The sequence below is a fragment of the Zootoca vivipara genome, chromosome 10, assembly GCF_965207765.1.
Source record: "Zootoca vivipara chromosome 10, rZooViv2.hap1.1, whole genome shotgun sequence".
In the NCBI taxonomy this organism is placed as follows: Eukaryota; Metazoa; Chordata; class Lepidosauria; order Squamata; family Lacertidae; genus Zootoca; species Zootoca vivipara.
Window position 1 is genome coordinate 61,392,979 of NC_142593.1, and position 11,292 is coordinate 61,404,270.

Sequence of the window (11,292 nt, forward strand, 5' to 3'; positions counted from 1 at the left end):
ATATCTCTTACATATTCCCACTTAATTTGGGGTGCACAGCTGGGCAAATCTCCCTGCTGATGCTTCCCCTCCCTATTCCTCCAGACCCCCCTGGCTCCTGCCTGAAGGGGGGGTTGCCGCTGCAGACAGACCAGTCTGGAAATGCGCCCTCCCCCCCCCACTTTGGCCTGCAGAATCCCAACGGGCTTTCTTGCTGGGAGAGTCCTGCTGGCCGAGGCCTCGTCTGGCTGGTTTCAGAGGCGGGTAAAATGTTCCATGCAGAGCAGCCTGGACATTCCTGGGAGTCCAGCCATGTAGACGTTGCAAAGCTTGCAGCATTGAGCAGAGACGTTAGCAGGGAGACTTGGGATTTGTGCAGAACCTGCAGGACGGAGCTTTCCAAGGGCTCAGGCAGCTTCCTGGATGGGGCTGCAGCAAAGAACCGCCTGCAGGCTAGCAGATTTCATAGAACTGCAGAGTTGCAAGGGACCCTGACGGTCATCTAGTCCAACCCCCTGCAATGCAGGAATCTCAACTGAAGCATCAGCTGCTACAGGGAGCACAGGCGAGGCACGCAGGGCAGGAGACTCTAGTCCTCAGGGTGGCTGCTGGTCTGTCTGGTGCCAGGAGGCTCTCTGGTTTATCCATCTCCCTGTACATCTATTGCCCCCTTAGTCCTCATTTATTTATCCCATAAAATCTATACACAGCTTGAATGTTTTTTTTTATTAAAAAAAAAAATCAAAGTGGTTTACGAAGAGAGTAAAACAATAAAATTATCTGTAAAAGCAACTCTTTCAAATGCGCAAAAGATGCAATCCGCAATAGACTCAAAACCCATTAAAACTTGCATCAACTTTCTAAATCATCTGGGCAGGGTTGTTGAACCGGAAATCTTTTTAGCAAGGTGACCGGAGAACAGGAACGTTGTCCCTGAGAAAAATCTGCAACAATAGTTTAAAACACAGAGAAAGTTAAAAACCCTCAAACCAACCAAAGCTCACACCCGCTTTCTGGGCATCTTAAGTCGGCTTGTCTAAGCAAGAATGTTTTTTCCGCAGGCGATTCTATGACTGCACCTCCTTTTTCTCTTTCCCCTCCTGCAGAAGCTCAGATCTTGTAGCAAGGACCTCTCCCCCCTCCCCACTGGCAGCAGGGACCCCCCCCCACGCCAACAAGAGGGACATCAACACCACTGACCTCGCCAGTTGCAGCTACATCATATTGACTCCGGGGGTGGGGGTGCATTGCGGGTGCCCCTCTGCTGACCCCCCCATCACCATGGAAGGACTCTCTTGGGAAAGAAGCTCATCAACAGGACCTTTTGGGGTGGCGTATTAGCCCTGGGGGGCACCCCTGCTGGCTGAGCACCAGCCCCCCACCCCCAAGACGACCTCTTCTCCCTCTGTTTCCACATGGACTGAATGCTGTTTTGGGACTGACCGGCAGCCTCTGGACAGCTAAGGAGGAGGAGAATGTTGAGGTTTCCGTGCCCACTGAGCCTGGCAGAGGGCACCAGCGCCAGTAGGTGTTGGCCAGTTCAGCTTGGGGCAAAGGGACCACACACACACCCCGAGTCCGGTGCCCCCGCCACCCGTAAGGAGCCAGAGCGTGACTCTTGGGACAGGGGGGGCATTTGGGGTACGCTGCCCTTCCCTCCACGGTTGCCCTGAGTCAAAGGCAACATCGCTTATGGGACCTGCTTCCCTGGAGCCCAGGCAGAGCATGGCAGGGGTGTGGGTGTAGGTGTGGCATCTGCAGGGCATGGAGGATTGGGGGTGGGATCCTGCACCCCGTTCCAGGAAGGGATCATCAACCAGGAGGAGACTTCAGGGGGCGAGGTGATGGCAAAAGCCTCCCCAGGAACCACAAAGGCAAGGAACAAGGATGGCAGAGATGTGGAATTGGGGGCTTTCAATATGTCACTCCTGGGTTCCCAGCTCCCAGCAGCCCCAGTTAGGATAATGGGAGCTGGAAGCCAGAAACATTTGGAGGGTCCCCAGCCCTGAAGGTGGGCGGCCGTGTGTGTGTGTGTGTGTGTGTGTGTGTGTCCGTGTGCACACGTGTAAACTTGTACAGATGCAGCTACTCTCAGTGTTCAAAACCTGGAACTGAACTCTCTTCGTTGCAATGAATATTTAGCATACAGTGGAACCTCAGTTTACGAATTTTCGGTTTACGAACTCCGCGGACCCATCTGGAACGGATTAATTCACTTTCCATTACTTTCAATGGGAAAGTTCGCTTCAGTTTATGAACGCTTCAGTTTATGAACAGACTTCAGGAACCAATTGTGTTCATAAACCGAGGTACCACTGTATATAGATGGGAGGACATTACATTCTGCTTGTATCAGTTCAACTCAACTTCGGGGCAAAGCAAGCAGGATGCTAGCATTGCATTGCACCCAAAGAAGAGTTTGGCACACGGCCAGCGTGCTGGAAATGCGAGGAGGCTGGGCTCACTAAGCTTCCACGCTCTGGCATTCAGAGGCAGCTCCTTGTGGGATTCCTGCACATTGCAGGGGGTTGAACGAGACGACCCTTGGGGTCCCAGCCAGCTCTACAATGCTATGAATCTCTGCAAGTGGGCCAGTGCAAGGGCGGGAAGGATTCTGGGCTTTGTTTATTGTGCGTGCAGAGGGCAAACCACACCCTGAGCACCCTGTGGGTGCGGATTCAGCCATGATCGTAACACAAAAGCTGGGAAATACCTTGTTAGGGGTGCGTTGGTTTTTTGAGGGGGTGTTAAGAAAAAGGAGCATGTTTCTCACTCTTGATGACCAAGATCAGCATGTGGGGAACACCTGTTAGGACTTCAGAAGGTGGAGGCCCTGGAGGGGGAGGGGGCTGGGAGTGGGATTTGTAGCTCTTTTTCTTTCCCCCTCCCCACCATGCCAGCCTGCCCCCCTTCTAATCCCTAGGACCCCCCCCCCAATAGCCCCTCTGTGCTTTGGACTTGGAGGACAGAAGAGCCTTCAAATGGGATCAGATCAAAGGGTCCCATCTAGTCCAGTATCCCCTTCCAACGGTGGCCACTGAGGGGCCCAAATGGGAAGCCCCCCCCCCCAAGCAGGACCCAAAGGTAACCCCACTCTCTCCACTGGCTGTTCCCAGTGACTAAGAATTGTGCCGGCTCCGTGGCTGGTAGCCAAGGGAATCTGTGCCTCCCCCTAAGCCTTTTTCAAAGCTATCCAAGTTGGTGCCCCCCCCCCCCCGTCCCTCTTCTGGGAAAAGGGGGGGGCTGCTTGAGGGTTCACACCTACACAGAGAGAGAGACACATGCATTCTTCACACAATTAATATAGAGATCAGGAGGCAGCTGAGGTGGGGGGAGAGCTTTCCTGTTGGGATTCTTGGAGATACAAGCAGTAGGAGGGATTGGCGAGTTGGACGGGACCCCCAAGGGTCCTCTAGTCCAACCCTCTGAAATGCAGGAACCACAACTAAAGTATCTCTGACAGATGGCCATCCTGCAAGTCAACAGGGGGAGAGCAGAAGGCTTTCCTCTCTGCAACTCAGTGACTTCCACACTGCCCCCCCCCCCCAAGGTGGCCAAGGGCTTCTTCCGCATGCAAGCATTGGGAGTGCATTCCCACAAAGACTCAGGATCGACAGAAAGGTCTCCTTGCAGAGCATCTTGCTACAAACTGCGGTGGCGTCTATGGGCTTTAGCGCAAGACTGGTGGAGATGGTCGGCCTCCAGGCACCCCTGGAACGCAACTCTCATCAGTCCTGGCCATCAGTTAGGCTGGTTGGGGCTGATAGGAATTGGAGTCCAGCACAGGAGGAGGGGTCTAGTGGTGGCTGTCAGCCACGGTACCTTCAATAGAACCTCAAGCTTCAGAGGCAGTCTACCTCAGAACACGAGTGTTGGGAATGGAGGTGCTGTGGCCCTCGCACTCTACTTGTGGGATTCCCGGAAGCACCTGGCTGGCTGCAGAGGGAGACAAGATGCTCGCTGAGATGGATCCTGGCCTCAAATGCAGCCGCCACTCATGGTCTTCCTATGCCCTGTGGTTGTGTGTGTGGCCTGGTTCTGCAGAGCGAGGCGAACAAATTGCCTGTCATGTTTAGGGAGTGTGGCGATGTGCAAGTCCCCCAGGGGGCTTCTGCACACACCCCAGGAGTGTGTGTGTGTGCAATTAGTCTGTGTTGTCTCCCACAAATCCTGGGTTCACAGGTTTCATGTGTGGGTCTGGGCAAGGCTTCCTGCCTCTGCGCTCCCAATGCCTCTGGGCCCCTCTGAGCCATTGCTCGCACACGTTTTGGCCGTGCCAGCCCACCCCGGAGCCAGTGAGCAGATGAGGTGGGGCCAGGCCGTGCGGTGAGGAGTCTCTGGCCGTTGCCAACCCCCGGAGGCAGCAAACTCGATGGAAACTTCCGGAGATGAAGGCAAGCAGTGGCAGCGGCAGGTGCCAGATGTCAGGAGGGGAGGGGAGGTGGGGAGGCTAAAAATAGCCAGGAACACTTTCTCCTGCCAGGAGGGTCAAAGCGATGCTCCCTGCCAGCTAGAGGAAAGGCTACCTGGAAGCTCCTTGTTTTGAGGCGGAGGGCAGAAAGGGCTCCGTGGATCAGAAAGGACGGCAGATGCCTCCGTAGTCTGATGCTCCTCTCACGCAGCAGCAACTTAGCTTCAAGGAAAGTTTGGAGAAAAGGCGACTTAGAGGTGACACGACAGACATTTGTAAAACGATGCCTGGCCTGGATAAATTGGAGAGAGAAAAGTTTCTCCCCCTCCTCTTAACAACTACAACTGATGCTGAATGTTGAGAATTTTGGGACCGATAAAAGCAAGTTCTTCATGCAGTGCAGATTTAAACTGTGGAACTCACTGCCACAGGAGACAGTGAAGGCCACCAACCTGGAAAGAGGACTGAACAAATTTATGGAGAGGCCTACCGATGGCTAATGCTCTGCTTCCACGACTGGAGGCAGCCATGCTTCTGAATCCCAGTTGCTGGGAACTGCCGGAGGGGAGGAGGCTCTTGAGTTCGGGTCCTGCTCATGGGTTTCCCATGGAGGCATCTGGTTGGCCACTGTGAGAACAGGATGCTGGGCTAGATGGGCCATTGGCCTGATCCAGCAGGCTCTTCCTGTGTTATTGTGAATTGTGGGACTGGCTTGCAGATTGGTTGACAACCCAAGCAACAATTACTAAAAGCATCAGTTCCCTGGCAGGTCATGGCAGGGAGAAGTTTTGTGCATGTCTGAACTGGCCAGAGACAGAGTTGGAGAGGTCAGGTGTGCCTTCTTCACAGAGGGAACCTCGTGAGTTTGTGGTGGAAAGGGGAGATGGAGAGCTTGGGCACCGATGTGCGTGTGTTGCGCTCAGTCCGGGTACACACCCCTTGCCTTCTCTCCATAGAAAAGATTTTCATTTTGTTTGGGGGCTCTGCACTCTCACTCTTGAGTGCTGCACAGGTGGCCTCTCAAGGACCTGAGAAGAGCCCAGATCCTGTACTGGATCAGGCCAAGGGGTCTCCATCTAGCCTGGCCTCCTGTTCTGTGGCCAACCAGGCAAGATCATAGGAAGGGGGGTGCGGTGAGTGCAGTCTGCCCCAGGTGCTGACCTCTGAGGGGGGTGACAAAATCCCCCCTGGGCGGGGATCGCTGCGGATTACCGTGCCAGTCGCCCCCCTGGGTGGCCCGCCCCCAGGTGCACGGCATGTGCGCCGCTCCGGGTGCCCAAACGGCTAGCTACGCCACTGCAACCAGGGGGGGCCAAATTGGGGGGGGGAGGGAAACCCCAAGCAGGTCCTGAGCACAACGGCACCTCTCCCTGCTCTTACCCCAGAGGAACAGGTATTTGGAGACATCTCTTTAAATGCCCTCAAATTGCTGTGATTTCTGCATTGCAGGATGTTGGGTCATTGCAGGTGACCCTAGGGTGCTTTCCAACTCTGCATAGAGGAGGTCAGTGAAATGGGGGAATGGCGACTTCATTTCCCCCCCATTTCCAGGGGGTGGAGAAATTATCCCACCCCTTTTCCAGCCCAGGTCTCCATTAGCCCCGCTCAAGAGCCCAAGGCCTGACCGAGTCTTTCAAGCCCATTTTGCTGTAGATCGACTCCTGCTGCCACTGGGGCCCTTCCAGGACATTATGGGCATCTTGGGGATAGTGGCTGCCCCCCCCCCACGAAATGATGGGGAAGTATTTGGAATAAAATTCTGCAAAGGGACTTCTTTCTCTAGAGTAGTGAGGACAAGAAAAGGCGCTGGATTTTTCTTGGGGTAAATGCCTTCTGAGAAATTTCAGATCCGCTGTTACCGACTCCTCTACAGGACTCTGCATCTATCCAGCATTTTAAAAAGGGTCAGGGTGTAAATGTGAAGGCGTTGCAGTACAGCTGCCCTGCAGCCTGGCAGGGTTCTCCTCGTGCATTTTGAGTGAGGGGTGGCACCCCCTTAGGCAATTGTGCAGAACGGTCCTTTGGTGCTGTGTGCGTGCGTGCACATGCGTGTGTTCACGGGGAATTTCATATTAGGTGCAGAATGTAGTATGTCCACTTCCGTTTTAAAAAGAATGCCACGCCTCTGTCCCTCATGATTGCGGAAACAAGATTGAAACCGAGGGGCCTTGTCTGGGGGACTCTCAGGAGCTAAGAGGATCCACTCCCAGGAAGCTGCTGAATAAATAAACCATGCAAAAAGGAATAATAAATTATGCAAAGCGCACCAAGCTATGCAAAATTGGGTGGGGGGGGGTTAGGCAAAACCCACAAAGCACACAATTCTACAAAAAGTGCATGATTTATTCAGCTTGCAAATTCTTGGCTTTCCTTGGGGGGGGTGTTACTTTGGTTTGCAATTTGTTTTTCAGACTGTTTTAGAGAGATTCTATGTGTGAGTAAATGAGATTCCTAATCCCAGAAGGGCAATGGATGTTGTAGATGTGTGTGGCTTGCAGGAGTGGGGGGGGGGGTAGACCAGCTTGCCCTGCATGCCACCACTGCCCCCATGCCTCCCAGTTGCCAATGATAGCTCTGCTGTCTCCCCTCCTGGCACCCACTAAGATCCCAGTTCCAGAAGAAGTTGCCGTCTCCTCCTCCTGCTGCTGCTGCCCCCCCAGTCTTCTCTGCTCTTCCAAAGAAATTGACCCCAAGCAAGCAAGGACAGGCCAAGTTCTTCTTTTCCCTCTCCATCGATTCTTGCCATGGGCTCCTCTAAGCTGGCTCCCTTGGGTGCTCTGTTTCGGGTGGCATTTGGCGCCCCGTGAACCTGGTTGCAATAAGCTAACACCGGACTGTGTAACAGCTGTGGGCTCGTCACACTCGTGTATAAATAAAAATGAAGGAAAGTGAGCTGCTTGTTACTTCTGGGGCTTCCCGAACATAAAAGGGTGGGGTTTAGCAACCCTCTACAAGAAATGCAGTGCCGCTCTGCGCTGCCAAAGGTGCGTCAAGGCCACACGCAGTCCAACAACTCTCTTCCTCCTGGAACCCTTCACATGGTGAGCAGATACGACCCTTCTGGAAAGGTGGGGGGCTTGGAAAGGCAGAGAAGATGCAAGCAGCTCGCCATCGTCTTAGGACAAGACATCTCCTACCTCTGGGCCACACAGCCAGAGATGTGGACCTCAGGAACAACCAGCTTCTAGAATTCCAGAGGAGGGAGCCTCCCTGTTTTCTTCCTGTGCTGTTTTCCTACCTAAGCTACCCCCCCCAAAAAAAACCCACACACCTTAGAATCATAGAATTGTAGACTTGAAAGAGACCCCGAGGTTCATCTAATCCAACCCCCTGCAATGCGGGAATCTCAGCTAAAGCATCCAGGACAGATGGTCATCCAAACTCTGCTTAAAAGCCTCCAAGGAAGGAGAGTCCCCCCCCCCCGAGGAAGACCATTCCTCTGTCAAACAGCTCTTACTGTCAGAAAGTTCTTCCTGATGTTTAGTCAGAATCTCCCTTCTTGAAACTCTAAGGCAACTTTTTAAGTAGAGTTCAGATGGCCATCTGTCAGGGATGCTTTAGCCGAGATTCCTGCATCTCGGGACCTTGGACTAGATGGCCAACTCTACAATTCTGTGAAAGGGTTTTGTGGGGAGCACTGAGATTGCGCCTCCATGCAGATGCAGGGCTTTTAATTCCCCTCTCACACACCCCAAAGTACCGTATTGGCCTGAATATAAGCCACACTTTAATTTGATTGGAAGTGGGGGGGGGGGAGGTGCAGTTTATATTCTGGCCAATATGGTATATTTGTGCTGAAATGTCTTGTAAGAACAGCCTGGGTTTCTGCTCCAAAGGAATTCTTCCCTCAGGGAACCAGCGCCCTCTGGTGGCAGAAGATGCAAACAGCCCATCCTGGGCAAAAAAGAAAGTTAGCAGCTGGAGCAGGAAGTTTCAGGAAGAAGCTTTTAATTTCCAGGGTGTTGCAGATCTCGGTTCTTCCAAAGAACAGCAACTGGGATATATATCTGGGCGGCCAGCGCTGGGCAAATAGAGGCTTGTTCTTCATCCTTCAGGATCTGGCTAAAGATAGGGGGGTATTTGGGGGGAGGTAGTGATGGGGTGAGACCAGGGTGCTGGCAGCAGGGAATACATCACAGGAAGTACCCCCTGCCTGGGGTCAGCTGGAGGGAGGAAACGGAAAGAAAGATGAGAGGAGCACAAAGCCATCCTTCACCCCATCAAGCATGAGCCCCACACCCCAGAGCAGGCTTCCCCAACCAGAGCCATTCCCAGCCCCCTTTGCGTTCAGCCTGGCTGTGGTCTCTCCTTGCTGGGGTTGGGGAGACTCACAAATGGAGGAGGATAGGAAGCTGCCTTATACAGAATCTCCTCCATCTATCTCAATATTGCCTACACTGGCTGGCAGAGGCTCTCCATGGTTTTTGTAAGAACTAATCCAGAATCCTATTCTCCCTGCGGCTGACCAGGTGCCTCTTATGGGAAACCAAGCAGGATTCAAGCACAAGAGCAATCTCTTCTCCCGTAGTTTCCAGCAACTGGGATTCAGAACCACTGCTGCAGAGCTAGAAGGCACCCGTAGCCCTTTCCTCCTCCATGAATTTGTCCCATCCTCTCTTGAAGCCATCCAGCTTTGTGGCCATCCCTGCCTCTTGTGGGAGGGAATTCCACTGTGTAATGATGCTCTGCTTGAAGCAGTGGCTTAGCGTGGGGGGCCAGGCTCTTGGGAGGCCGAAACTAGGCACCCCTGCAGAGATCCCCATCATGCCCTGCTGGCCATCAGTGGTGAGGGCTAGGTGACCACAGAGGGCGATCTTCACCCTCCATGCCCTATCCCTGCCCCGTGTGTGAGCACCCACCTGGCATCAGGCTGGCAAAGACCGCTATACCCCTGGCATGAATAAATACTTTATTTTATCCTGACTCTTCCAGCGGGTAGGGAGTTTTACCTGACCCTGCTTGGAGATGGCAGGATTGAACCTGGAACCATCTGCAAGCAAAGCGGATGCTCTACCTCGAAGCTACGGCCTTTTCCCGTAAAGTTCGTGCCCTGTGGTCCTTCCAGGTGCAGAGAGGAGCAGTGTGGCTCTGGGGCAGGGGGATCTGTCTAGGCACATCATCTGGGAGGAGATTCAATTTCACAGCTGATCTCACCCCCCCACACACACACACACAAGCACGCACGCACCATGAAATCTCAACGTCTTGCCTTTGTGCCGGCTTGTTTCACTCCCTCTTGGGTTTCCGAAACGAAGCTTCTGGAAGCCAAGATCAGAGGAGGAGGCCCTGAGTTCAGTGGCAGGGAACATGTGTTGGCATGCGAAGGCTCCCCCATGGCATATCAGGTTAAAAGGATCTCAGGTTGCAGAATAACACCGCTTCATGTATGCTCGTGATCTTGGTGCTCTTGCAAAACAACACTAAACATGATGCATGACACCGGAATTTACTCCATCTTCATGAGTCCAACTACGCCAGGTGGAATTTGAGCTCCCCTTCCAAACAAGAGTCCTTTAAAGGGAAGAGCAGAGCTCATCTCCCTTTGAATCATAGAGTTGGAAGAGACCACAAGGGCCATCCAGTCCAACCCCTTGCCAAGCAGGAAACACCATCAAAGCATTCTTGACATATGACTGTCAAGCCTCTGCTTAAAGACCTCCAAAGAAGGAGACTCCACCACACTCCTTGGCAGCAAATTCCACTGCTGAACAGTGCTTACTGTCAGGAAGTTCTTCCTAATGTTTAGGTGGAATCTTCTTTCTTGTAGCTTGGATCCATTGCTCTGTGTCTGCTTCTTTTTCTAAGTTAAAGCTAAAAACCTCCTTAACTGCTTAAGGTGATCTTCACAATGAAGGCAATTTTGGGCTCTTCCCAGGGGAAAGTAGTGGGGCGAGTGGAAGTGGAGACAAGCACTTAGTCGAACTTTTAAGGCATGGGTAGGCAAACTAAGGCTCGGGGGCCAGATCCGGCCCAATCGCCTTCTAAATCCAGCCCGTTGACCGTTCGGGAACCGGCGTGCTTTTACATGAGTAGAATGTGTCATTTTATTTCAAATGCATCTCTGGGTTATTTGTGGGGCATAGGAATTTGTTCATTTTTTCTTTCTTTCAAAAAAATAGTCCATCCCCCCACAAGGTCTGAGGGACAGTAGACTGGCCCCCTGCTGAAAAAGTTTGCTGACCCCTGTTTTAAGGGAAAGGTACCATCAGTAGTTCTACTAATGCTTTTTTAAAAAAATCAAATATCTGCACAGCCATCACATGGAAGAGGGAGCAAGCTTCTTTTTGCTGCTCCAGAGGGGAGGACTCGAACCCATGGCTTCAAGTTACAAGAAAGGAGATTCAAACTAAACATCAGGGGAAACTTTCTGATGGGGAGAGCTGTTCGACAGTGGAGCAGACTCCCTTGGGAGGTGGTGGACTCCCCTTCCTTGGAGGAGGTTGGCTGGCCCCCTGTCATGGATGCTTTAGTTGAGATTCCTGCATTGAAGGGCGTTGGACCAGATCACCCTTGGGGGTCCCTTCCAACTCTACGATTCTATGAAAATAAAATATGGGATTACCAGAACTGTAATTTCTATTCTATTCTTACGGTGGTTTTCTGCTACTTCCAGAGATAATTCTCTAGCGGATGTTGTGAAGTTGCCTTTCTGCTGCTGAAGCACACTCAGCTGGACTTTGGGGGAAGTTTCTATCATGCCACCAAGACCTCTTTTGGAGAGGTGGGGAGTGCAGAGCCGCAGCCCAGAGCCAGAGCATCGGCTTTGCATGCCCAAGTCTCAGGTTTGATCACCGGTGACATTTCCAGATAGACCGAAACCCTGGAAGGAGACTGACCAGTGGCTGAGCACCTCCACCTGGTTTGGCTGAGCACACATCCGATCTTTGCGTCGACGTACCATG

The 11,292-nt window shown here is 52.7% G+C and overlaps 1 protein-coding gene across 7 annotated transcripts in view; it reads left to right on the forward strand.

The window, feature by feature from the left end:
• IL11RA (interleukin 11 receptor subunit alpha) overlaps positions 1 to 7,282 on the forward strand; it is a 127,297-nt gene extending 120,015 nt beyond the window's left edge. For all 7 annotated transcript variants that reach the window (XM_088653077.1, XM_060280406.2, XM_088653074.1 and 4 more), the window contains one exon: positions 1,086 to 7,282. In XM_088653077.1, coding sequence (XP_088509203.1) covers positions 1,086 to 1,102 — 17 coding nt within the window. In that variant the 3' untranslated portion in view covers positions 1,103 to 7,282. The remainder of the gene's footprint in view (positions 1 to 1,085) is intronic.
• Positions 7,283 to 11,292: the final 4,010 nt, after the last annotated feature.